The sequence below is a fragment of the Falco rusticolus genome, chromosome 6 (assembly GCF_015220075.1).
Source record: "Falco rusticolus isolate bFalRus1 chromosome 6, bFalRus1.pri, whole genome shotgun sequence".
Taxonomy (NCBI): domain Eukaryota; kingdom Metazoa; phylum Chordata; class Aves; order Falconiformes; family Falconidae; genus Falco; species Falco rusticolus.
The window spans coordinates 18,603,040-18,629,850 of NC_051192.1; the positions used below are offsets into that span (position 1 = coordinate 18,603,040).

The 26,811-nt window shown below is 54.5% G+C and overlaps 1 protein-coding gene across 2 annotated transcripts; it reads left to right on the top strand.

The window, feature by feature from the left end:
* The first annotated feature begins 10,670 nt into the window (after nucleotides 1-10,670).
* Nucleotides 10,671-26,495, top strand: ZNF395 (zinc finger protein 395). Of its 2 annotated transcripts, none has more exons than XM_037392094.1 (10): nucleotides 10,671-10,744; nucleotides 15,812-16,070; nucleotides 18,098-18,327; nucleotides 18,715-18,827; nucleotides 19,552-19,787; nucleotides 19,904-20,004; nucleotides 21,066-21,330; nucleotides 22,261-22,353; nucleotides 22,573-22,676; nucleotides 22,866-26,495. In XM_037392094.1, exons 2-10 carry the CDS (start codon nucleotides 15,822-15,824, stop codon nucleotides 22,975-22,977), a joined length of 1,503 nt encoding a protein of 500 aa, XP_037247991.1. In that variant the 5' UTR covers nucleotides 10,671-10,744; nucleotides 15,812-15,821; the 3' UTR covers nucleotides 22,978-26,495. The 2 variants fall into 2 exon arrangements, with proteins under 2 accessions (XP_037247991.1, XP_037247992.1); XM_037392095.1 differs by lacking the exon at nucleotides 10,671-10,744 and adding an exon at nucleotides 10,929-11,049.
* The last annotated feature ends 316 nt before the right edge of the window (nucleotides 26,496-26,811 follow it).

The following is a 26,811-nucleotide window of genomic DNA, read 5'->3' on the forward strand; positions in this document are numbered from 1 at the left end:
GTTTCAACACTTCCACCAAAGCCAGGAGCTGCAGTGAGCGGCTAAAAGCACAGCTTCCTCCAGTGGAACACTGCTGGGGCGCTTAGCATTGCCCGGCAGCCCATGATTTGGAAAATTTGGAAATGCAGGGTTGGGGATTTGGAAAATTTGGAAATGCAGGGTTGGGAATGAGCTCTTCGCTGCACGAGTGGGCTCTACTTCCCCATGGGCATCCCAGCAGCCGCTGGAGCAGGAGCTGGGAGCTGGGAGCTGGGAGCTGGGACCCAAGCCACTTTGGTCCCTTTCCCCTTCCCAGCTCCATCAGCAGCTTGTTGAGACGAGCCAGCACTGGCTGCTACACGCTTGGCCATGAGGGAGCAAGGAGCCTTGCCCAGGTTTGCCTGGGAGAGTTCCCCAGGTCAAACACGGTGGATTTGGAATAAAATATGCTAAATATGTTGTCTGGTTGTAATCTGGAGAACAAGGAAGTGCTGCAGTGGCACAGGTACACCGACACAGGGTGTGGGCACAGCCAATTCGCAGCCCCTTGGGGGATGAAGGATAACGAGGCACGATCCCATTGTCACAGAATCACAGAATCAAAATCACAGAATGGTTTGGGTGGAAAGGGACCTTCAAAGGTCATCTATTCCCACCCCCTGCCACAGGCAGGGACCCCTGCCCCCAGCCCAGGCTGCCCCCAGCCCCGTCCAGCCTGGCCTTGAGCACTGCCAGGGATGGGGCACCCACAGCTGCTCTGGGCAGCCTGGGCCAGCGCCTCGCCGCCCTCACAGGGAAGAATTTCTGCCTCATCTCTCATCTCCATCTCCCCTCTCTCATGTAAAGCCATTCCCCCGTGTCCCATCGCCACCTGCCCTTGCCCAAAGCCCCTCCCCAGCTTTCTTGCCGGCCCCTTTAGGCACTGGCAGGTGCTCTAAGGTCTCCCCGCAGCCTTCTCCTCCCCAGGCTGAGCCACCCCAGCTCTCCCAGCCTGTCCCCACAGCAGAGCTGCTCCAGCCCCTGAGCATCTCCCTGGCCTCCTCTGGCCCCGCTCCAGCAGCTCCGTGTCTCTCCTGTGCTGGGGACCCCAGAGCCGGACGCAGCGCTGCAGGGGGGTCTCACCAGAGCGGAGCAGAGGGGCAGAGCCCCCTCCCCTGACCTGCTGGCCGCGCTGCTCTGGCTATAGCCCAGGGTACAGCTGGCTGTCTGGGCTGTGAGCACACAGTGCTGGGTCATGTTGAGCTTCTCATCAACCAACATTCCCATGATATCATATCAGAAAATAATTATATGGTTACCGAAAACTGGAAGGAAAGAGAAGGGGGAGCCCAGAGGTCCCTGGATGACTTTAAGGTAATTGCTCCCCAAATGAGCATTTGCCAGTTGGGCTTTGTTGGTGACCTGCAAGAAAAGAGCCCCCTTGCCAGAGCAGGTGGTGGCTTTGGGTGTTCTGCCTTTATGTGACCCATCTGGTGCCTGTCAAACACTGTTTTTTCAGACTATCAGAGAGCACTCACATCACATTTCCAAATGTCTTCCTACTTATGTTAGAAAAAGCAAATTTTTAACGTGTGAGTGGGGTGTTTCCATGGGCCTTAGTCACACAGTACCTGAAAAAAGCACCCTGACAGTGATTTTTCAGCTAACTGTGATGCATGATGCAAAAGACGATAACTTCCCCCCCTTTTTTCCCCCTGTAAAAGCCTGTTGCATCAAGTAGGGGATGAGGGCCAACAGCTGGAGGCAAGAAAGAGGCAGTGGAGGCAATTGCGAGGTATGCAACCCGGCCAAGGGCTCTGCAAACCTCTGCCAGTGCCTGCCTCTCCTCCTTCCAGGCCCCCTCCAAAAAGCAGGGCGGGAGGAGGAGCAGGCCTGGGGCGCCAGCAGCACTGTTTGGAGTCCACCACAAGCATGGGCTTCGTTACCCGGTGTTTACATCGTTCTTTCCTGTTTCCTTTTTTGTATTACAATTGGAAATCCCAAGCGCAGCCAGGCTGCCATTGAACACTCCTCACAGCCGTGCCATGAAGCATAAACAGCCAGGGAGCCCTTTACTGCACTAAATATGGACAAGGAGCCAGACTCTCTTTTTAATTTTGAAAGGAAACCCAAAGAAAAAGCACACGCTTTCTTTTCCAAATGTGCTTACTGCTTGCAGTTTTTTTCATCTGAGATAGCTCCGCTGAAAAGCATTCCCTACAAACAAAAAGCAGAAGTGCAGCACAGAGCGAGTGTCCAGGGCACTGGTTTCTGCATGAAATATTGCAGGCTGTTTTGTTTATAATGTGGAAGAGAGCCCAGAGGGCATCTGGATGGAAGCAAAATTGCAAATGACTGAATTGCATAACCAGGAGTCACAGCTGCTGTCTTCCTTGCAACTTAGAAACGACGCAGCAGCAGCCGAAAGCTGCAGGATGTGCGTAGGTCAGAGCTTCCTCCATGGATGCTGACGTGAGGAACATCACTGCCTCCACGGAGCTTTCCTGGGTCCCCCTGCTCGTGCATGGTGCTGTGAGTAACTGTGTTGCAGAAAGCTTTCCTGACGTCACGTTTCACTTCACTGTACGCGGCTTTGTGGATAATCTTTTCAAGCACCTCCCAATGTCCTGCTCAGCATCCAGTACGCTTCCGCATGGGAGAACTGGCAAAATTGCATGAAAAGGCCATTAGGATCAGACCACCAGCTTTCATGTCAGTGGCTGGAACAAGCACATTGCAATAACTGGCTCACTGAAAAAAAAAATAAAATAAAATAAAATAAAAAAAGCTGGGTTTATGTTGCTTAAAAACAATAACCACATAAATTATTCTTCACGGATACCTACTTCCCTTCTCCCCAAACCAGCCCCTGACCACACGTTTACCGTGGCAGCTCTGGATCAGATGAGGGTTTGTAGCTGCTTGTAACTCCAGGAGGCTTTTCCCCCTCCAGCTTGTTGAGAGCATCAGCCTGGAAAGGTCACGTAATCTGCTCCCAACCAGAGGCTGCGCAGAGGCACACCCACCAGCCCACCGACCTGCTGCTCACCACCGCATGCAAGAATTTCATCTCCTCCTGACAGCCCAGTTCAAGCTTTTCCTGCATGTTGGAAGAAATTACATTCTGCAAAACAAAGAGGAGTGAGGCAGGTGCCCTGAGTCCCAGCAGTCGGCTGCTTGCATGAGATGATGCTCGGTCACGGCTTCCCCTCACAGTTCCCGCCTTGTCAGAAACTGCCGGGGAGGAGATGAACGGTTTTATGCAGTTGCCACAAAAGCCCTCCTGCCCCGCGAGAAGTAGTTTTGCAAGCCTTGCTTCAAGAAGGTAATCAATTGCTTGCAGTGTGTGAAGTAAGCAAAGAGTCCCGTTGAGACGTGATTAACTTCAAATCGACGGAATCCCTCACGCTGTTAGCATGGTCCTTGGCATAATTTTGCTGTATGTCAACTTGCACGCCTCCAGGTGACTCCCAGGTATGGGGAAGGGTTAGCATGGGCTGTGGGTGATCTCCAGGAGGCGGGTGGGATAAAGCAACTCCTCTCCTGGGGCTAAGAGAGTTCAGTAGCAGGGATGTGGCCAGACTTCGTCAGTGGTCCTCAGGGCCTTAACGTTGGTGAATTCACCAGTGCCATTGCTGCCATTGAGGTCAAAATTGGGAAGAATAAGGGAAACTCCCCCAAATCCAGCTGGCTTTTGTTAAGTCCAGGATTTTAGGGAAATATTCTCCACAGGTGCACCAATACAGCAGGTGTTCAGGCATGGCACAAGAACGAGGGGTTGAAGGAAATCATCTTAGATGATGTAGCCTCTATATTAGATGGACACTATGTCCCACAGAAGAGGGGCCTCTCTTCCAATGACCAACCTAACCGTGCTGACAAGCTCTGAGGTCCTACAGGATGGAACAGCCCCCAGACGGGGGCAGAAGTCTGATTTCCCAACTAGATGGCCCTGACAAGATGCAACTTCAATGACTGCCCGCGCCTTGAGTCTGGAAGAGCTTGTAACTCTTCTGCTGGTCTTGGCTGTCAATCCTCAATTTGGGAAGGAGGGTGATGAGCAAAGGCAGGTCGGTTGACTTGCATACGTCAGAACAATTGCAGCTGTGTAGAAGATGAGCTTCTGTGTCTCAGGAAACCTGAAGGGCAGTTCAAACTCACAGAGGATGCTTTTTAGGAAATTTTCATACTTTTCTTCAACTACATGGTCGATAAATATTTACTTAATTTTCTCCTCCCCACATTTCTTCCTCAAGTGTCTTGATCCCATGAGCTGACAATTTTAACAGCATCACATTCCAAAGACTGCAAGAATTAGCAACTTTAAGATTGAGACTGCATTTTCCCAGTCTGGAGTTGGTTAGGTCACAGTACGTGTCAGTCCTTTGTAACAGCAATGACATGCAGGAAAATCTAGTGAAAAAACTCCAGTTTATTTGGTTAATTTGGTATCAGTGGCTTGGCTCTGATTCATCTCCTATCAAAACAAAATGAATGGTATTAATAGATTCAAAATGTCAGTTAAGCAGTTTATCCTGAGCTTGTGTATACAGAAATGAATAATCTCTTGAGGACGAGGGACAGAGGCCAAAGCTAAATGCCATGCAGAGCAGTGGGTGGGTAAAACTAAGCCAAACTTACTCAACTGCTCAGTGTTGTTGAACTCAAACTAACGTTTAGTATTAATTTAAATTAAATCTGTGAGTAATGATCATCCTGTGGACATGGGGGGTTTATGTATGGCATTTTTTTTTCCATTGTGGTTTTTTTCCCCCATTTTAAAATGGTGCACAATTAAAAAATCAGGTGTGTTGCAGACATGACATACATAGCAATATTGGGAACACTACAAAGAGAAAGAGTAAAAAACCCCAAACCCTAGAACCAAGCATATCTTAGTTCTACTTACGTAAAACAGGCTAAACCATTGCTAAATATTTTTAATTGGGATTTTTCACTTGGGAGTTTGTGGAGATTCACCAAGATTCCCTGTCAAATTCTGAGAGATGGAGGCTTCAGGGGACAGGAAAGGAAACTTCTGTTATAGATAACTGGTTTAAAAAATTAAAGAAACCAATGGTATGAGGAAAAAACAGTTTCATGTCCATTCCCCAAGGCAAGAGGATAAAAGATGGAATCCCTCACAGATCTGGACCGGGCGATCTGTTGTTCAACACATCATTATAAAACCTAACCAGGGAGTGAGTAGTGAGGTGACAACGTTTACAGGCAATATTATCCCAAACAGACGTCCCTGAAACCAGGGAAAGATCTCACAGCACGATGCGATGAGGAGATACAACGGCAGATGTGATTTAATGTCAGTAAGAAACACATCTTGGAAAAATTATGCTAACCATACGTATAGAGTCACAGGCTCTAAATCAGCTATTACCTGTCAGGAATAAAGAAATTTAGGAGTGATTGTTGATAGTTGTCTGAGAAGATCAGCTTAACGCTCAGCAGTAGTCAAAGCAACTGTTGGCAGCTGTTAGAAAAGAAATAGAGACCAAAATAGTAAACATCATTAGGCTGGTGTATAAAATACCACATTTTGATGACTGATGCCGGTCCAGCCACACCATTTCCAAAAGCATATGTAAAACTACTGAAGTTACAGAGAACATGGTTAATCAGAGGGAGAAGTCAGCTTCTGCATAAGGGAAGACCAAAAGTCTGCAAAGGACACGACTGGTGAGGCAGGGAGGGAGAACATGATAGAGCTCCTGAGTCACAAATGCTGCAGGGACAATGAAGGAATAATTAGGCAGTAAACACCCATGACAAAAGCAGGAGACACGAAAGAAATTCCCAGGCAAAAAAAAGCAAGGAAGTTTTTCATGTAACACATTGGCCCCTGATGAAGCTGCAGGGGCAGGATGTTGCAGAGAACAAGAGAATTAAAAGGGTTCAAAAAGGGACTAAAGAAATTAATGGATTAGAGGGTCATTAGTGCTATTAAACATGATGGGTGGATGCTTTTCAGATTAAAAATGGACTATTAACCACAGAAAAGCTTTCTAGCCTACATGAAATGATCTTATTGCAAGATTTCAAAGGCCACAACACATGTCATCATCATCGGTGCCACCACACTGGCTCACAACCTCAGCAGAAATGCCACAGGGTGTCAACTCCAAATCCAGCCACGGACCTTCTCGTTTTGGGGTCAGGTACACCAACGCATTGACATACCTTACACACCAGTATTGATCATGTTGCATTTTAGTGGTATGTAAAGGAATTAGCTGCTCAGGACTGGGTATCTGCAATATCAAAGCAGGGGATCGTGCATGCATCCTGCTTTCAGTGTATTATTAAACCACTCTATGTATACTACACCTATACCAAGTCTCTAAATCTGGACTATATACAGGCACTATTAGTACTTATTCTTCTCAGATTTAGTCTTTTTAGCTTACACCAACTCCAAACTCTGACAACAAATGTAGAGCTAGTGCAACAACAATCAGTAAAGCTGGGAAGAAGTCAAATAACATCCTAATGTGAGAGTTTTCCATGGGCTTGGAGGAATTTTGAAGAAAAGCTTGGAAGAAAGCCACAAGGAACTTTTTAAAGGGCAGTGTGGTGATGCAACAAGGGGGAATGGTGTTATAACTGAAAGAGGGCAGATTTAAATTAGATATTAGGAAGACATTCTTTACTGTGAGAGTGGTGGGGCACAAGCACAGGCTGCCCAGAGCAGCTGTGGGTGCCCCATCCCTGGCAGGGTTCAAGGCCAGGCTGGACGGGGCTGGGGGCAGCCTGGGCTGGGGGGAGGGGTCCCTGCCTGTGGTGGGGGGTGGGAACTGGAAGGTCTTGGGTCCCTTCCAGCCCAAACCAGTCTGATACTATGAACTTTGCAAGATTTAGGAAAGACAGTTGACCGATGCAATTATTCACTCATATGCATTTATGGCATCTTTTTTAATGGGCTCGAAACAACTTCTAAAAACATGGGGGAGAAGAAATGTCTTGGGAAGCATCTGTGCACTACACTGTGGCTATACTGTGTGCCTGGCCTGGGTATCCAGCCTAGATATGCCAGGGCTAACGTCCAACGCAGACAAGCACCGGCTGCTCTTCGCTTCTTGCACTGAAACCAACGAAGTGAAAACACAGTATCATTTTCCCTAAACTTTAACCGAACTTTTCCCTCTTTCAATAAAATACTGCTACCCGCGGGCCCCGCAGGCCAATGCGGCTGAGCCGCCGCCTGCATCGCTCCGCTTGCCGGGCTGTCCGGCTCCGAGGGACGCGCCCGCGCTGCGGCCAGCCCGGGGGCCGAGGCAGAGTCCCCCGCTCCCGCAGCGAGCGCTCACGCCGCCCCGCCGGGGCAGGGAAGGCGGTAGAGGGAGCAGGGCCGAGACGCCCCCCGGCCCGGAGGCTGGGCCCTCCGCCACGCCTCACGGCCCCGGCCCAGGCCCGGCCCACAGCTGACGCGTGGACCTGGCTGACCGGCGGAGGGAGGGTTCGCCGGCGCCCGGCCACAACCCCCCCGTCAGCCGGGAAAGGGGCCAGCTCCTGGCACACCCCGCGGGGCCGCGGCCGGGGCCCCAGGGCCGGGGGAAGGCGGGAAGCGCTGCCCGCCCGCCGCGGCCGCTCCGAGCTGGCGCCTCAGCTCGGCCACAGCGCCGCTAGGGGAGCCGGGCGGGGGCGGGGGGGCGGGACCTCCCTCGCCGCCCGTCGCTATTGGCCGCCGCACGGCGCCGCCTCGCGTCATTGGACCCTTCCGGCTCGCCTGCCGTCCGCCGATTGGCGGCGCGCCCCCGGCTGGCGGACGGGGGCGCGAACGTGCCGGGCGGGCTGTTCCCTGGCCGGGGGGCGCGCGCGGCCGCCTCGTGGGGAACTGCACGTAGTCAGGGCGGGCGGGGGTGCGGGGAGGGCACGCGCCGTTCCCGCCAGCGCCAGGGCGGGGGACGCGGCAGGGACGTCAGGCGGGGGGGGGGGGGGAGGGGCGGCCGTAAGGGTGAGGGGCCGGCCCGTGAGGAGTGGTCATGGGGGAGATGAGAGGTGGCCAGGTGGCTATGGGGTGTGGGGCAACTGTAAGGGGATATGAGGGGTGGCCATAGGGGGAGACGAGGGGTTGCCATGAGATGTGGGGGGCAACCATGAGGGAAGATCGTAAGGAGAGATGAGAGGTGGCATGAGGGGAGATCATGGGGGAGGTGGGGGGTGGACATGGGGTGTGAGTGGCAGCCATGAGGGGAGATCATGAGGGGAGGTAAGGGGTGGCCATGAGGTGTGAGGGGCAGCCATGAGGGGAGATCATAAGGAGAGATGAGGGGTGGCCATGAAGGGTGGCCATGGGGTGTGAGGGGTGGCCATGAGGGGAGATGAGGGATGGCCATGAGGTGGGAGGGGCAGCCATGAGGGGAGATTGTAAGGAGAGATGAGAGGTGGCCATGAGCGGAGATGAGGGGTGGCCATGGGGTGTGAGGGGCAGCCACGAGGGGAGGTTATGAGGGGAAATGACAGGTGGCCATGGGATGTGAGGGGTGGCCATATGGAGAGATGAAGGGCAGCCATGAGGGTTGAGGCATGACTGCCATGCAGTATAAGGAGCCACTATGTGGGGAGATTATGAGGGGAGGTGAGGAGTGGCAAAGAGGGTTGAGGGGCGGTGGCTATGAGCCGTGGCTATGGGGACATGAGGGGCAGATGTGTGGAGAGATGAAAGGTGACTGTGAGGGGTGAGGCATGATGGCCGTGGGGTGCAAGGGGCTGCTATGGGGGAAGATGGAGATAAGGGGTGGCTGTGAGGGGTAGCAGCCGTGAGGAGAAATGAAGGGTGGCCCTGGGGAGATGAGGGGCAGCAGCCATGCAGTGTGAGGGGCCAGCCTGTGGGGAGATGAGGAGTGGCCATGAGGGGTGGTTGTGGGGTGTGAGAGACAGCCATGGCTGCTAATAAGGCCAGGGGAAGGTGACTGACATTGCCTCCCTCTCAGGAACAGGGCTGAGGTGCCCCAGACATGACCCACTGACTCCCCCCAGAGCAGCTGGCTGTGGGGGTCCTGCTCATCACCAGCGCCAGTCTTCTCCCCTGGCTGCCACCCAGGCCTGGAGGGGTGGCAGGCCTCACATGGGGCTCTGCATCACTAGGCTGCCCAGCTGCCCAGGGAGGCCTCTGCCAGGGCTGGTGAGGTGTGCAGTGCCCTCCCGGACCCCACTCCTGGCTGCTTTGAAAGGCCTCTGCTCATGTGTTGCAGCAGCATGTCTCTGCACAGCAAGCTACCTCCTAACATGCGTGAGATCGCCTGGTGAGGGATTTAGTAGGCACCTGCCCTGATCTGCATGTGTAATAACGCCCTTTTCATTTTAACAGGTATTGAGGTGACTTAGAAATCCAAATCTGAGGGGCCTGGGAGGAAATTTAGGAGTGTTGCTGGAAGTAGATGTTGGCTCCTGTTTGGGTACTTTGGTGCTTTGGAGAAGATACCTTATTTTTACTGGACAAAATACATAGATACGTGTTGTTGAGCAATACTAGAGTCTTCATACAGACAAGGCAGGTTTCATTTTTATATGAGTGGATGATAACCCTTTCCTGTTCCAACAATTTACCTTGGACAACCGTAGTAAAATCCTGGATGTATCATGTGTATTAGGTGGTAAAAATACACATTTTTTTAAGCTGGCTATAGGTTCAGTGTTTGTCTAGACTGGCTGACGCACATTAAAACAAATCGCCTTGCCTCTTGGAAAGGGGATTGCCCAAGGAGGCTGGTAGTGAGTGACCCTTCTGACAGAGGGAAAGGGTATCAGTGTTTTTTATCCTGAGGGGCATGAATTGGTGTTTGGTATTTGGGGGGGTCCCAATTAAAGCCCAGGTTGGCCGCAGCATTTGTACATCAGCTTTGCCATAACATGCTGTAAAGGGACAAGCAGCAAGAGTGGGAATTTTTGTCATGGGGAGACCAGAAGCCACGGCTTTGATGGGGGGAATAGAGTGCCTGAAAACAGAAATAAACCATGAAAGGAGCATCACTGGTGTTGATTTAATTATTCCTTATTGCTAAACAGACTCGGTCAGACTGGTGAAGCTGCTCCAGAAGAAAAACCTCCGAAGTTTGCCAGCAAGCTGCAGCAGTGACCCGAGTTGGAGATCATGGTTACGTCTCCTCGAAATTAAGAGAAATTAGCGTTAGGGCCCGTTAAATGCAAACCGAGAGGCTCTAGCCATGGAGCTGGGACCCTGCCGGGTGTCTGTGCGTCAGCGGCGGGGTGAGGAGAGTGGAGTGATGGGGAGCCCCATCCCTGGGGCAGGACGGTGCCAGGCGAAAAGCCCCAACGGCCAAAGCTTAAAATAAAATAAATAAAAAAAAAAAAAAAAAAAAAAAGGCGCCTTTCAGGCCAATACAGCTTACTAAGCAACAAGAAATCGCATGAGCGCTGCCAGCCAGCGCGCCGGGCGTCTCCCCCGGCTCCGGCGCTTGGGTAAACAGTGGAGCCTCGGGGGCTGCGGGGAGTGGGGCCCTCCCCGCCCCGGCCCGCCGGGAGCCGGCCCGCATGGGGAGCGAGCCGGGAGGGAGCCGGAGGGATGCGCCCACCCTCCTAGTGCCTTCCCCCGCGGTGGGCAGGCATCGCCGGCATCCCCCGGGCCGCGGCGGCGCGGAGCAGCCCGCCGGGGCTGGGGGCCGGGCGGCGGGGGCGTGCATTTAAAGGGAGCTGCGGAGCCAATGAGCAGGAAGGGGCTGAGCATGTGGGGAGGTTGTTTACACCAGCCCGGCCCCGGGAGCTTTAACCCGGCCGGCGGCGAGGCGCGGAGCGGGGCTCCCCAGACGCTGTGAGTAGCGGGGCGGCGGCGCCGGGCGTCCCCCAGGCGGTCCCCCTCCCTTCTCCTCTCTTCCCCGCCCGGCATCGCCGGGAAAAATGGGGAAAAAAGCCAACAGATAATAATGAAAAAAAAACCCGCGCGCGGGAGCGGTGATTCCCGCCCGGCCGGGCCGCGCCTCCCCCGGCCCGGGCTCCTCCCCGCCCCGCCCGGCGGGGCTCCAGCCCGGGGCCGCCGCGTACGTGAGCCGGCCGCGGCGGGGACGGGGATTTCAAAACAAGCTGCGGCGGGGGAGGCGGGCGGGAGCCGCGCCGGAGGTAAGCGTTGAGCCGCGCCGGGCCCGCTCCCCCGCCGTGCGACCCTCCCTTTCCTCCGGGGGGGCAGCTGGCTCTGCCCTTCCCCTCCGGGGTCTACGTCGTCTCTCGGTGCGCGCACCCCCTCCTTCAAGCTCTGCTTGCTGCACGCTCCCCTCGGTGCATGCCCTCCCGGGGCCTGCCTGGTACCTGCGCTCACTCCCGCTCTCCCCCCCTCCCCCGCCCGGTGCCTGCACACCCTGTCCGGTGCCTGTGCTGCCCCCCCCCCTCTCCCCCGCCCGGTGCCTGCACACCCCTGTCCGGTGCCTGTGCTCGCCCCCTTCCCCCGCCCGGTGCCTGCACACCCCTGTCCGGTGCTGTGCTCCCCCCCTTCCCCCGCCCGGTGCCTGCACACCCCTGTCCGGTGCCTGTGCTCCCCCCCTCCCACCGCCCGGTGCCTGCACACCCCTGTCCGGTGCCTGTGCTCCCCCCCCCCTCCCCCGCCCGGTGCCTGCACACCCCGGTCCGGTGCCTGTGCTCCCCCCCCCCTCCCCCGCCCGGTGCCTGCACACCCCTGTCCGGTGCCTGTGCTCCCCCCCCCCTCCCCCGCCCGGTGCCTGCACACCCCTGTCCGGTGCCTGTGCTCCCCCCCCTTCCCCCGCCCGGTGCCTGCACACCCCTGTCCGGTGCCTGTGCTCCCCCCCCCCCCCCCCGCCCGGTGCCTGCACACCCCTGTCCGGTGCCTGTGCTCCCCCCCTCCCCCGCCCGGTGCCTGCACACCCCTGTCCGGTGCCTGTGCTCCCCCCTCCCCCGCCCGGTGTATGCCCCGCCCCCCGGCTTGCCCGGTGCACACGTGCCCTGCCCGGTGCCGCCCTCCGCGGCAGGCCCGGGCACACGCCGCCTCCTCCTCCCCTGCCTCCGGCCCTGCCATCTTCCCCATGTGCCTGCACGGCCTCGGGCTCTGCACATGCATGCGCGCACACACACGCATGCTGTATGCATGCCCTGTCTCCATGCATCCTAGTCCCAGTGCTCACACAGCGGCTTGAAGTCACACTTCACCAGCACCGCTCCCAGAAAGCGGCGAACTCCCGCCCTTTCCTTCCTGGCTACCCTCACCGCCAGGGCTGCCGGCACGCACCGGCCTGCTGATGCCTGGGGAAGTCGCTTTGCCTACGTCGGCATTCCTGCCTGCATCAGAAGATACATTTTTAGCCAGGCGGGTGTCCTCTGAAAGCTTTTTCCTCCGGAATCGCCCAAAGGTGGAACGCTGGCATGGACGAGGGTCGGGGAGCCCTTCCCGGCGCTGCCAGCGGGGATACGGGGCAGCCCTGTGGTGACACGTCTGCGGGCATAACTCGAGCACAGAGCACTGAGGCGGGATTAGAAGGAAACTATTCGGGAAAGCGCCTGTTCTGTATTGCTGTCTGTGAGGGTTAGGTCACGGGTGGGTTGGCTCCATCTTGGGGTCAATAGAGCCTTGTTGTGTGCTTTTTTTTTTTTTTTTTAATAAAGGCCCAACTTTGCAAACTGCTCCATGCAGATTATCTTGTTTCCCAGTCGTGATGGGTGTGGGCCCAAAGTGCAGTTTGTAAAGAGTTTTGGGATGAGAAGGGGCTTTTTGGAAACTGCAGGGTTTATTATCAGTTGTAGCAGCGTTTGGGGTCTCTTACAGGGCGGACTTTGCAGTCTAGGATGTTGATCCATGGCATGGAGGTGTGTGGCAGGAGTTTGGCCTGATTTGAGGGAACCTACTAGCGTTTAATCCTAAAAAAAAAAAAAAGTGTGGTGTGTTATTGCACATTTTCTGGGGAGGCGATTTGTGCCAGTGGTCCTGATACATGCAGGAGCTGCCTTTCTCCTGGCCAACCCTGGACAAACAGCAGCTGTGGTGAGCGCTGGGGCACCCTCTCCACTTTGCCACGGCCCCGCGACCTTCCCCTCTTGCTAAACGAACCGTTCCTCATTTGCCAAATGAGGCGCCTGCATTCCCAAAACCTCCACCCAGGCTTTGCTCTGCTGGGGGGTGGCAACGCCGGTAGGCACAAGGGCTGACGTTTTTCCCCGGCGAGAGCTGGAAGAACGCCGTCCAAAATACACGCCCGGCATTGAAGCAAGAAATAATTTGGGATCTGTGCTGGCTCTGACCCCTGCGGCGCGTGATCGCTAACAGCTGGGAGGGCTCCGGCAGCAGCGTGGCCTCTGGCTCCGCCTGCACTCCCAGCTCTTGCTCCTCTTCTTGCTTTGTGTTTTGGGGCATGGGGGGAAGGATTTTTCAGGATTGGTGTGTCACCCTTGGCTGTAGGCTGAGTGCTGGAATGGGATCCAGCATTCAAAGGTCTGCTGGAAGCAGATGTGGCTCCTAAAACTGGCTTTGGGGAGGGTTTTTCTTCCCCCTAGTTGCGGGAGTGCTGCTCTCCTCATTCCCACTTCCCCCCTGGACCTGAGGGGGGAAAGAAAGGGAAGGTGAAATAAAACCCCAGAGGAAATGAAAAGCAGCCTCCCACCCTTGGCACTGCCCTCCCGGCCCTCCCCGTGCCTGGCTGCTGGCCAAGCACTGCCTTGAAACCGTTGTGCACCAACTGCTGGGGAGTCGGCAGAGATCGGTGCCGTTTTCTATGCGGTGGTAGCACCGACATCGCTGCATTGACTCCCCGAGCCCTCGGAGAGGCAGCTCCCAAATCCCAGTGCCTGGGGTAACCAAAAGCATGGTTTTAAGGTGAAGCGGGAGGAAGTGTGGTCTGGTGGTTAATACCTGCAGCGGGGCAGATGAGCTTTGCTGCAGCTTTGCTCTCAGATTTGAGGTGAACTGCCATGTCCCTCCCACCAGCCCTTTTGGTCTCTTTTTGTATGAGTACTGTACCGGTATACAGGAGGTGTGGGAGCAGAGCTGCTTGGGCAGGCCACTTGTGTATGTCAGAAAACATGTTGCACTGTGGAAAAAAGGCATTATCAGAGAGGGCTCAGGAGCATCCCCTGGTGATGCCCGTACGCTGCAAAATTCCACCGTGTTCCTTGGGCAGGGCATGATTAGAGAGAAGCCGGGGAAGTGACTGTTCAGCCAGCTGCCACAGCCTCTTTGATCCTGCTCTGGAGGGAAGGCAGCGACAGTGGCAAAGTCCCCATGCACTGTAAAATGGGCAGCCCTGGCAGGAGGTGCTCTCCTTGGCACACCTCTATCCCTTTTGCATGCTGTCCCTCTCTTCCTGCTCTATTCTTTATGGCTTCTAAATAGCTGTTAATTTTCTACGTGGGGAGGGCAAAGTGAGCAGTGTGTAGAGTTATTCATAAAAGCACATGTAAATCCTGAGTGTCCTTTGAAGCAGGATGTGGTTTGCAGTAACCCTTCCTGGGACAGCTGGAGGTTGAGAGGAGCAGTGAGCTTCTCTTCCTCAGGAAACTCTTCTCATCTGAGATAGTGTGTAAAACAGCTGTGTAAACCAAAACAAACCAACAACAAAATAATGTCGCATCTGCAATTTAAACTCTGCTTTGTGACAGCTACCCTGTGCTGGGTGTGAGCACTCAGTGGCTCAGAGTTAATCCTCCCTGTTGCACAAGCGGTAACTTCTTGGAATGGGACTCTGTGGCCCAAGTTAATGCTTTGACAAACACCCGTGGCCCCCAGCTGGCCAGGTGATGGTCGCTGAGAAGCCCAGGCAGGGTGATGGAGGTGGTGGGTTTGTTATGGTACAAAAGCACTTTGCTTTTTATGGCGCACCCCAAGATGCAGGGCCACACCAAGCATCTTGGGTCCTCTACCTCCTCCCAAACCCCAGGCACCATCACCCTTTGGCCTCACTGCAGTGTGCGTCCTTGCTTCCCATGCTCCTTGGAGAGGGTGTTGTAGCAGAGGAGGCATTGAGAGGAGGATGAGACAGAGGAGGACAGCACATGCTGCTGGAGCTGTTGGATTTATCAGGGCTGGATGCATCAGCTGTCCCCATACCTCGGTGTCCCTTGCTTTTAAGGAAGCCTGTAAACACTTGTTTCTTTTAAAACGGCAGTAAAGTCTACAAACCCAGAGGAATGAGCCAGGCAAGCTGCTCTCTGGAGAGGCTTGTTAGCAGAGCTACACTAACACCAGGAAAACCTGTGTCGGATTTGGGGGGCAAAAATTAGTTGAAGATAGTTAGAACATTTTTATCTAAAACTGTTTCTCTAAATTCTTTTCTAACCAAGCAGGGCAGGAGGGTGCTCCTGTTTTGTTGCCAGACTGACCTGGGAGGGCTGGATGTGAGCTGCAAGCTTAGGGAAATATCTCCCAAAAGCTTGAGAGCTCCTGAAGAGGGGAGCATTGGCGTGCTGGCTGAGAAGGGGAGCTGGCTGTCACTGCCAGACAGCTTTCTTTCCCTGCCAGGGCAGGGGAGTTGCAGGACGGCGCTGGGCATGGGCCCAAGTCTAGAGGTCAGGGTTGAAAGGCACCGATGGCAGGTTTCAGCGTGACGGGAGGGAATAGCAGCAGTGGCCTCAGGAGCATGTGGCAGCTCGAGAGGGGAGCGTGGGCTCCAAGGGCTGTCCTGACTCTGTCTACGTTTCCTTTGGGCTGGCTCATCCCTGTTTTTTTCCAGAGGGGTTTAGAAATGACAGCAAAGACAAGAACTGCAGGGTCAGGGTAGCTCAGGCACACTGCTGTCCCCACATCCCCAGGGGGTCTTGTCACCTGGGGATGCTGGAGCAGTGGAGAGCAGCTTTCTCAGCTCCTGGGGTGGTGATGGGGGGAAGGCGCTGGTTGTACGTCATAGTCCTGCACCAGAGGTAACATCCCCGTGTCTTTCTTCCACAGCGTGTCCAAGATGGCGAGCGTGCTGTCCAGGCGTCTGGGGAAGCGCTCCCTGCTAGGCACCCGTGTTTCTGCCCCCAGTGCCTTGGCTGACGGCGTGCTGGTGGCCACCCAGATTCCCAGCTTGCAGACTGACCTTGGCCGGGCACCTGCCCACACGGCGCCACGAGAGGACGGATCTTGTGTGCTGTCAGCAGAGGAAAGCAGCCAGGTGCCCAGGTTCCCCAGCCCCAGCCGCTGGCAGCTCCGAGCCGGGCAGCAAGTGCGTAAGGAGGCTTTCTTGTGTCCTTGGCTGGTGGGATGTGCACTGGTTGGGGAGAAAACCCCTGGGGCTCTCCCAGTGTAAGGTGCAGTTGGGATTGGTAATTACAGAGTCATTAACGGGTGTTGGCATTGGTGCACTTGGCCCTGGCTGTGCCTGATGGGTTTGGACCATAGCAGCTCAAGCAGAGATCCACCTCCTCTGGGAGATGTCTCCAATCCCAGCCAAAAGTGGGTCTCCAGAGAAGAGGGTAAGATAACCTGACAGTTCCCTCCAGTGTTCTCCAACTGTCTGAGGCTAAGGGAGATGGTTTCTATTATACTTAGTGAGTCTCAGTGGACTTCTTTTCCATGAGCTTCTCCTGTCTCCCCGTAACCCATGTTTACATCTTCAGGGAGGTGGCAAGGACCCCCCACAGCTTAGCCATGATGGCGGTCAGCCTTGTGGCTCAGGCCTTGGAACTTAACCTGCAGCAGCTTTTTGCTGCAGGTTTAAGGGTTGATGGTGTGGATGTATGTGGTGAAGAAGCTCTTAGGGAAAAGTAAGGTGTGATGGTTTGCCCAGAAAGGACATGTAGTCCTGCTGGACCCCACTGTTTCTTGTGCTCTGGGCTCCTGATTCTTAGGAGAGCCATGCCTTGGCCAGGATGCTGCCTGGAAAAGGGACAGCACTCGTTCCCGATCCCACCAGTATGGTTCCTGTTAATGCCTGGCCAAGCAGCACTGTCTGAGGAGAGCTGTGAGCTGCTGACGTAGAGCCCATTTCTTGGCTGCTACCTGCAGAACTGGGAAGTATTTTCTGGACAGAGGTTGTGAAATGAAGTGTAAATAAGGCGTCTGTTCAGTTTTCTGGCTCCTCCTGCCCCATGTTTATTAACTGCAGGATGGTGAGAGTTGTTTTCTCCTACGTGCTCCGCTGTGGAGGATTTTGCTTGCTTGCTTTGCTGCTGGGAATGGCATAAAAATAGTGATGGGTGCCTTCACCTCCCAGCAACAGCCAGGACCTGTGCCGGTGGCTGTGCAAGGCAGAAGGAGATGTTGGCTCCTCATGCTGTGTGGTTTGGCGGACAGCTGGTGTGGTTCACAGGGAAGCCTTGCTTCTCGTTTTTAGAAAACAGGGTCAGGGTCTTCTGTGTCTTGATCCTTGCACTGATCCCCTTAACTCTGGTCGTGCTGTAGGTGGCTTTTTCCACCCTGTGTTTCTCCCAGACACCCCACCTGAGATGGTCTTGCAGGCTTCTCCTCAGTCAGGGTATGGGTGCACGTGTCTGTCCTGTATTGGCTTCTTGGTATGGCACCTGTGGCACTTCCATGAAGAGATGTTCCTGTTACTATAAATAGTCGGAGACATATGTAGCGTCTTTTGACACAGATACATTTCCATTAACAGAAATAGGTTCATGGGTGGTAGTGGTACAACACTGCCCATCAGGAGGAGTGTGAGACTCTGTGAAGGAGAAGGTGAGGTTTGCACATCTCCTTCCCCTGCCCGAAGGAGCTGGGATTGGAGGAGCCAAGGTGTGAATTCAGGATCCCTTCACCTAGGAAACTGCCATTCCCCCGTCCCCCTCTAGCTTTTAATTCTTTTATCTACACACTCTGCCAGGGTGTGCCATAAGCGTGGGAGTCCTTGCAACAGGATAGTGTGAGAACAAAACCAAATCAGACAAAATTCATTTGAGGAAAGTCCACCCAAATTACAACACTCAGAGAGGGGGCTGATACTGGCTCAGGAAATTTCTCAGCTTGGGATTGCTGGAGTTGGGGAGCTTGTGCCTGGGAAGAGCAGCTTCTGTGGTGGTGGGGTTGGGATGAACCCTGGCCACCCCTTGGTTTGCTGACAGCAGTCTGAAGTCCAGGCCCTTCAGGACAGGCTCTGCCTTTGTCCTAAAGTCCTCTGTGGCCCCCTCTGCTGCGGGAGGAGGGAGGATCCTTTGGTGGGCAAAGGCTTATGCTGCAGCAGAACATCCCCCAGGAGCAGCGGGGCAGTGGATGGCAACAACAAACCACCCCTTGTGCTGTTTTCAGGTCCTCATCACTTACAACGGGCAGGAGTGCACGGGCCTTGTGGAGCAGCACAATCCGCTGAGCGACAAGGTGAAGGTGCTGCTGCCGGAGCAGGGCTTGCAGGCGTGCTGGAGGGTGCAGGATGTGCGGCCGGCCATACTCCAGCCCCCTGCCCTGCCCACAGCCAGTGGTCCTGGCCCTGCTGAGGCACTGCAGAGATCTGTATCCAGCAGTATTGATGTACCAAAGAGGTTCGTGCCTTTGGCTGGGGGTATCTCATCTTGGGTGGGAGAAGGGTTCTTGGCATCTCTGGCGGCGCTTCCACTTGGTTTTACACCAGTGAAGAGGGCGGTGATGCTGGGGATATATCCGCTTTTCCAGTGTGGGATTATCCAGTGGGTGGTTAAATTTAGGATTAAGGGGATTTTTAATTTTTTTTCCCTCCAAATGAAGAGAAAACATCTTTCCCTGTGACTTAAAAATGACTCAGTCTACAGAGGGAGGCCATGAGGGTGAACCTGTGCTTGCTGCTGCAGGTTGTGCCGCCCTTTGGGTGCCTGGTGGCTCCTTGGGTCATACCTGGGCTGCTTCTCCGCTTTTTCCTCCATGTGTTTCACATCTCTCCCCTCATGGTGCAGGAAAGCCGATGCCGCTGTGGAGATGGACGAGATGGTGGCAGCCATGGTGCTGACGAGCCTCTCCTGCAGCCCTGTGGTGCAGAGCCCTCCTGCCAGCGAGAGTGGCATTCCCTGTGAGTGTGCATTTAAAAATACACACACACACACACACACATATATATATAAAAGAAAAAACATCTGAAACAAAAGATGTGGAGAAATGTGCTGTGCCCTTTGGATCCCAGTACTGGGGCTCTTGCCAGCTGCATTCATTCTTTATGCCTGGTGCTGAATTGCTGCCAGCACAGGGACTGTGCTGGGTTGGAGGTGGGCGGGGAGTGGCACGAGGGTCGCAGCAGAGCCCACGGGTGCTGGCACCGGTTGGGGCTGAGCAGGCTGGGACGCTCCTAACAGTGTGGTGGGGGTAGCCCTGCTCTCCACAACTGTCCCAGGGGCCTGGGAGCCCCGCGAAGGAGTCCCGGGCAAGGGAGCACCGCCCGGTCGCTCCTTTTTTTAGAGGCAGTTTCATTCCTGAGGAGTCAAATGCAGCCGGAGGGATAAAAATAGCCACCCGGAGCCGTGGGAAATGTGCGTGCCCCAGTGCTGGCTGCTCACCGTGTGCCGGCTGTGCCGGCGGGATTGCACTGAGGCCAAGGAGGATGGGGAGGGGAAGAAAGGGATAAACGACCAATAATAGGGAGCTGGCTCTGAGCAAAGGTAAAAAGGCTTCACCATGCCAAGTTTTTTAAAAAAATAAATAGGCAAACTGTTGTCACGGGTTATTCAGCCTCAGGGCTGCCCTGGTGGGGTTTGGTTGGCCCTGAACTGATCATGGCAGCACGCGTGCCCTTCCCACAGCCTCACGGGCAGCGTGTGATCCCTGGAAAGAGAGTGGCGATGTCTCAGACAGCGGCAGCAGCACCACCAGCGGGCACTGGAGCGGGGGCAGCGACATCTCCACCCCTTCACCCCCCCACCCCGCTGGCAGCCCCAAGTACTCCAGTGAGGCCCTGAGCTCCCCCCAGGCAGACGATGGCTTTGAGACTGACTCTGACCCATTTCTCCTTGACGAACCTGCTCCACGCAAGAGAAAGGTACTGTTGCTGTGGAGAGGGGGTCCCAGCACCAGTGGGGTGGCTTGAGCTGAGCTGCCTTTTGTGGAGGGGATGCTGCCGCCAGGCAGGGAGTTTACGGGCTGTCTCTCTGACAGAACTCTGTGAAGGTGATGTACAAGTGCCTGTGGCCAAGCTGCGGCAAGGTCCTGCGCTCCATTGTTGGTATCAAGCGGCACGTCAAGACCCAGCACCTCGGGTAAGATGAAGATTTCACCTCCTCAATCCCTGCCTGACGACTGAAGCAGGGTGCGCCCTGCCACTGCATAATTCATAATTCCTGCAGTGAATCCCCAGTTTCAGAAATACTGGCCTCTGTGCACTGAGCCTGGCAGTTCTCAGCCAAAGCAGTCTGTGTCACTGAAGCCACTAAGTTTCCCCACCTTCAGGGAGCCCAGGGCACTCTGGGAGGCGTGGGGGCCCTGTTTGGGCCTTGGGACTGCCCAGCTCAGGTGTGCATTTTGCACCAAGGGAGTTCAGGTTACACACAAGCCCTGGGCTCCTGGGCAGATGCAGAAAAGCACCAGCCCAGCGGGGTTTCGCAAGGGCTGGCAGCGTGAAAGCCGTGCCTGTGGCAGCACCTGGCTCTGGCTCAGCCGTCAAGTGCCAGCCCAGTGGCAGCTGCCCCTTTGGCAGTTTGCTTTGTCCTGCTCTCCTGTGAATTCCTCCCAAAATACAAAGTGGTGAGGGTGTGGGGATCAGCTTTGCTGTGCTCTCCTCCTGTGGCTCCATTGCACTCCTCCCCCCAAACTCGTGTTTTCTCGTGCTTTTGCCTGTGTTTTCCAGTATCTGTTTTTCTCCTTCTCCCTTGCAAACGTGAACGCTCTGGGAAAGGTGAGGACTGAAGGGTTGTGATGCAGTGGGCAGCGCTGGACTGCCATCCAGTGCCGGATAAACGCACTGGGAAAACAACAAAGCTTTGAGGGGCTGTTTCCTGCTGGGTGAACCGCAGGGCTTCGTCTTCAGCTTTGCTAAATGAACTCAATTAGAGATGAACAGGGGATTTTCAGTGGCACCCAGTCAATGTGCCAGCATTTTTTAAAGGCCCTGGAAGAGGTTTTGATCTTCCTTGGAAGTGCAAAGTGCTGCTGCAGAGGCAGTGGCCGTTGCTGATTGCAGCTGATGTGATGCTTTGGAGCCTGGGTGTGGAGCTGTTCTGCACAGGAGGGCAAGATCACTCTCCCCCAGGGCAGTCGGGGACTGCTCACTGACAGAAACGGGGTCGCCTTTTCACCGCTGTCCCCTTTTCCTCCCTGGTAGGGATGGTGCAGACTCCGACCAGCGGAAGCGGGAGGAGGATTTCTACTACACTGAAGTGCAGGTGAAGGAAGAGCCAGTGCCGGAGGCGGCCACAGCCACCAGCCCCACATCTGTGTCCGCTCCCATCATCATCCAGCAAGCCCTGGGGAAGCCAGAGGCACTACTGGTGGAGCAGCCAGCACTGGAGCCCGCCCTGGCCAGCAGTACCCTGAGCCAGTCTGCCCCCAGCTCCTTCTGGCACATCCAGGCTGATCACGCCTACCAGGTGAGCTGGTGGCATCTCCCGGGGACAAGTCGCCTCCAGAAATCTTGCTGAAGGGCAGGTTGTGATCCGGTTTGCTCAGCAAGTCCCCAGTGTGGCAGGGACGTTTCATTGCCACCCCTGCAGCATGGAGAGGCTTTGGTGCTGGTGTAGAACTATCCCCTGCCTGGCTGCCCTTCAGCCCTCAAGCAACCAGTTCATTAATGCCGGGTTAAGGGGCTTGTGTGCTTCTGCTGCAGCTGTTCCCTGGCTGGGATGGAGCTGCTGGCCTCTGCTCCCCTGCAATTACCCTATGCTGGTATGCAACACACCCTTTTGCCTGAAGATAACACCGGGCTGGAATGCAGCCGCGCCAGATCCTGCACGTCTCTGCTGCACGCTCACCCTCACCGGGGGCATGAGCTTTTGAGGCACAGGAAGCCTGGGGACCTAGAGCGGTGGCCCCATGGGCAGCCTGGGCCAGTGGCCCTTGTCCCAGGGGCTGCTTGAGAGCAGAGCACTGTTCTGGAGCTGCAAGCTAGTTCAGGGACAAGGTGTACAGATCCATAAGCTGCATGTGTATCCATTCCCATCCCAGGGAACGGATGTGACATCATCTAAAAGCAGAAATCCTGCGTAAGGTGCAGAAGTATATGCATATAGACCAGGTCGGTGCATGTGGTTTGGTATTGCAACTGAAAGCAGCTGCAGGAGTGAAGAAGCTGCTGTGCCCTGGCAAAGGGTGACAGCTCATGTGCTGTGCCCCGTGTTAGCGGGATCTGGTGCTGGAGGAGGGGTTGCATGGGGATTTCCATCCCACCCCTGGCGCTTGCAGTTTGCAGGTACTCCAGGCTGGTCTGCTGGGGAGGTGAATGCCTGGGGGGGGGGGGCGCATGTGGGAATGGGGGCCCCCTGGGACTCATGCTGGCCCCCTTTTTTTCCCCCCCCCCACAGGCGTTGCCCTCGATCCAAATTCCAGTGTCCCCTCACATCTTCACCAGCATCAGCTGGGCCACTGCCACCTCAACCCTCCCGTCCCTGTCACCGGTGAGTTTTGGGTGTTTCCCCTTCATCTTTTGGGGTGTAGGGTTGGGCTGGGAGCTAAGGGGACCTTGCTTCCACTTTCTCACTCTTCACTTTAAATGTTGGGATCTGTGGGCTGAGGGCACCCATGTCTCCTCCCACTGCCCCACTGCAGCACCTGAAGGCCATGCAGGAGGAGGACTGCATCCTCCCGCGTGCCCTTTGACACCCGATTTCCTGCAGGTGCGGAGCCGGTCGCTCAGCTTCAGTGAACCCCAGCCACCGACGCCAATGCTCAAGTCCCACCTGATCGTCGCCTCGCCGCCCAGGGTGTCCATCGGCACCAGGTGAGGGTCCTGCTGGCTGGAGGGGAGCAGAGGTGCATTCCATTGGCAAAAGGGGTGCCCTCCTGCATCTCCACTGAGATGCAGCAGGATGGTGTTTGGCCATGGTTACAGGGCCTTACCCTTAGATACGTGCCTGAAGCTCTGCAACAAGTGGGTAAATGTTACTTCTTGTTTTCTCCCTTTTTGCAGGAAAGTCCGTGGTGAAGCCAAAAAGTGCCGTAAGGTTTATGGCATTGAGCACCGGGACCAGTGGTGCACAGCCTGTCGGTGGAAAAAGGCTTGCCAGCGCTTCCTGGACTGAGTGCAGCACCACGGTGCCGCGTCCCTCCCCTGCTCCTGCCCGGGGAGCACTGGAGTCCCTCACTGCTGCAACCAGGGACCTTGGAGGTACCTCCTGTGACCCCAGAAGACACCTCCAGAGCTGCGTGTAAATTCTTCCTCCTGTATATTGTACATCTGCTGGGTTTGGTCTTTTTTTTTTAAAAAAAAAACCCTTTTCCTTTTTTATTTTTTTTTAAACCTGAAGAATATCTCCCTTTGTATGGTAAAAGCTGGGGCTGGGAGGAAAGAAAGCTGGTTCCTCAGGGTTCAGGGGAGATAGTAGGCGATCTGAGGACCAAAGAGCTTCCTGCATTTCCCAGATCGGCCCTAAAATCTCCCAGACTGTCCTAGTGTGGCTGGGGTGAGGCGCTGAGGCAGCTTCCCATGTCCGTTGACTACCTAGAAAATGCAAATCCCTCGTATCCTTTAAGGGAGGGGGGTCAGTACCAGTTAGAGCTTTAAAAAAGAAAATGCTGTTGGGTTGCTGCAAGCGCAGGAGCGGTTCTTGGGGCAGGAGTCGGAGGTTTTTCTCCCTGCGTGGACATGGTCTTCGCTCATGTCACATCTCACTGGTCGCTTGAGCCTGCATGTATCTCCAGTTGGTTCCAGCATGTTGTTTTTGGAGGCATTTAGGGGAGAAAAGCATCCCAAACGTTTTAATCAGAAAACCTGAGAATTTCGAAGGCAAAACCTGGTGTTCTTTCTCATTGTAGGCTTTGTAAGTCTGCTTAGCTCTGTGAAAGGTGTATGTTGTGGCCCTCACCACATCTTCCAAAACTAGGCTGAGCAATTTTGGTTTTTGTTTTTAATTAATGATTCCACCAGTAAAGGCAGCTGGGAGGACCAGTAAGAGCTTTCCTTAGCATCACCGTATCACCTCAGTTCAGCAAAACACTTCAATATTTGCTTTTTAATCCCATCGAGCCTGGGCAGGAGTCAATTTTTCCTGACTTTCATCCTTTAAAACATCGATGTACCCAATTGCTGCAGGTTTCCGGTCACTGTGGTGGCTTTCCCACCTACACCAGCATCGCTGGTGGCGCATTGCACTTGCTGTCAGGCCGGGATGTGTGCGGCCAGGGAGCTGGAATGTCCTGTCAGTTTTCTGCCTTCGTGGAGGCAGGCAGACGTTTGGACTTGGGTTTTCTTTTTTTTTTTTTTTTCTGCGTTTTTGATAATCGTAACCTGTAACCTACAGCCATTGAGCCGAGAGCAATTCCTGCGTGTGACTTGCGCCCAGGGTGTTCTTAAGGACCCTGTGCCGAGACTCTGCTTTCCTTATAAAAGCAAATGGAGTGGTTGGGAGAGTCTGATACTGCTCCCGGCTTGCTGCAAGCCCTGTTGTTGGAGGGATTGGGTGAGCAGGTAAAGCGGGCTGAGACATATATATGTATTACTGGTGTTTGTTGACATGTTTTGGGGGTTTTGTTGTTTGCAATTTTGTACAAGTAAACCATATATCATCCCACAACCTGATCTGTCCAGCATCCAACTGGCAGATGCAAAATTTGGCCACTTGGAAAGCAGGAGCCAAACTCTTTGGGCAGGGTGTGACATGGTGGGGTCACATCCCCTGTGGGTCTGGCTCAAATCCCAGGGAAGAAAAGAGGTTTTGGTCCTTGAGAGCTACTCGCTCTGGCTCCCATCCCTGCTGGAGCGTGGTATTGAAAGTGAAATGTTGGGAAAAGCCTTTTCCTCTCCCACTGGCATTGGAGACTCTTTGCAGGTTCCTGGGTTGAGCATTTTATTGCAAAACCAACTTATTTTAATTAAAAAAAAAAAAACCAAAACCAAACACCATGCCTTTGCCGCTGTTTGACCTCCAGCAGTTGAATGGCTGAGCCAAGATTACAGTCCTGCTCGGCCTTGTGGGACTTGGCATGTTTATCCTGTCAGGGAAGGGCCCCACGATGCTGGGGTGCAGGCAGGTTCTTGGTGGTGCCGGAGATGCTGGTGGCTCTCCAAAAATGAGCTGGCACTTTGGGAAGTCTTACGCAGCGCTTTGCTGTATTTTACGTTTTTCAAATACTTGTTAAAAACAGGGCTTGAAGCAGTGCTCAGAGCACAGAAGGAAAAAAAAAAAAAAAAGGTTGAATTTTTGCTTTCCTCAGACCTTGTGCCTTTGCCTCCGTGACTCAAAGACACCCAGGCAAGACGAGTGATTTTATTTCTTGCTTCTTATGCCCTTTGTGCCCCAAACGGTATCAGGCAGAGCCGGATCTGTGCTGGCACTGGCCGGACATGGCTCTGCTCCCAGCCCAATCATTCGGAAAACTTCAGACCATTGGGTTCATGCCCCCAAACGCGCTGTGTAGCATTGGACGCCCCAGCCCTTCCCAGCACAGATCTGCATCAGAGATCGGGATTTTCCCTGGTGGGAGCTCGGGTGTTCAAGAAATAAAGCGAAAACAACTTTTTGCTTTTCTGTTAAAGATGCTTTTTTTTTTTTTTTTTTTAAAATATATATATAGGAAGAAAAAGGTGTCAGTGGCTTTGGAACAGGCAGGCATGTGCGGTGTGTGTCCTGGGAGAGCGGGGCTGGCGGGACCCCCGGCAGCAGATACAGGGGACACAGCCCCTTGGCCTCAGCCCTTGCAGTGCCACCACCTCCCGCAGCGTATAGCACTTACTGCCCAGCACGGTCGCCTCGTTATATCGGTGGTGTTTTATCCAAGGGGTGGGAGGCGCCTACAGCCTCTTCCAAGGGCTTTTGTGGTACGGACTTCATTGGACAAAATTGTCCTTATGCTTGTGGCTCTGTTGTTTTTTTAATTATTATTTTTAATGGAGAAACCAGTGCAGGGTGGGTTGGGTTTTGTGTTTTGTTTTGTTTTTCCTTCTGGTTTGGGAGTATTTTGGAATTTTTACACTTTAAACCAGAAAAACCTTCTCATGTTTTTGCAGAAATGACAGCAGGCTTCCACCATGTCTTGGGTTCGTTGACATTGGAGATGTATTTTTTTATTTTTATTTTTTCCTTTCCCTATTATTTTTAACTCGCTTCCAGCCACCTCCTGACCGTTGGACTTACCTCCTGAACATGTTGAGTCTTGCTGGGTCTCAAGAATCTCCTCTTTTTGCCCCAGCCACGGGTAATCCTGACCGGTAAATCCAGCTTGGAGAGTTTTCCCTCATCCATCTGGCTGTCTCCCAGAGCATGTATATGTATGTATATAGGAACCTCTTAATTGGGCACTAATTAATTGGAGGCTACTCCCCCATCTCCAGCCAGGACACTGCTCACACCACTGCCAGTGGGGGTAGTTGCACCCCAAAAGCCGGGTGACCCCACGTCGTCAGTCTCAGCACTGTTAGTGGGGGACTTTGTGGCGGTGTCACGGGGTGTGGGGGAGCAAGGAAAGGGGTTGGGGACACTTGGCACCGTGGCCGTGCCCCCGTGGGGCCACTGGCTGAGCAGGATGATGCTGTTATCAAGTGAATTTTTCTGTCTCGTTGGAGCTTTTTCTCAGCTGTCTTCCAAGTATTATTTTTATTGTTTAAAAAAAAAAAGAGGGGAAAAAAGTTAAAAAATAAAAATGTGAAATGTAATTTTTACAGCAGCAATATGAAATATATTTTATAAGAAATAAAAAGAAAAGTTGCCTCATAACTTGCTGGCTCTGCCATGTCCTTATAGCCTAGCCCCGGGGGGCACCCATGACCCCCCGGGACCCCACGGCCGCGCAGGGAGCCCTGTGGCACAGCCCTTTCTGGCACCACTAGGTAGCAGTGTCTGCCCGGCGCTGGGAGCCGCGCTGGCAGCGCCGCTCCCCCCCGCGGCCCCAGGCTCTGCGCATCCTCTGCTGTTTTTCCC

Bases quoted from the DNA above. Each gene is read 5' to 3' on its own strand.
- ZNF395 (XM_037392094.1), top strand. From the start codon at position 15,822: ATGGCGAGCGTGCTGTCCAGGCGTCTGGGGAAGCGCTCCCTGCTAGGC. The intron at 18,828-19,551 runs GTGAGTGTGCAT...CCCTTCCCACAG, and splicing joins CAGCGAGAGTGGCATTCCCT to CCTCACGGGCAGCGTGTGAT. The intron at 22,677-22,865 runs GTGAGGGTCCTG...CCCTTTTTGCAG, and splicing joins AGGGTGTCCATCGGCACCAG to GAAAGTCCGTGGTGAAGCCA.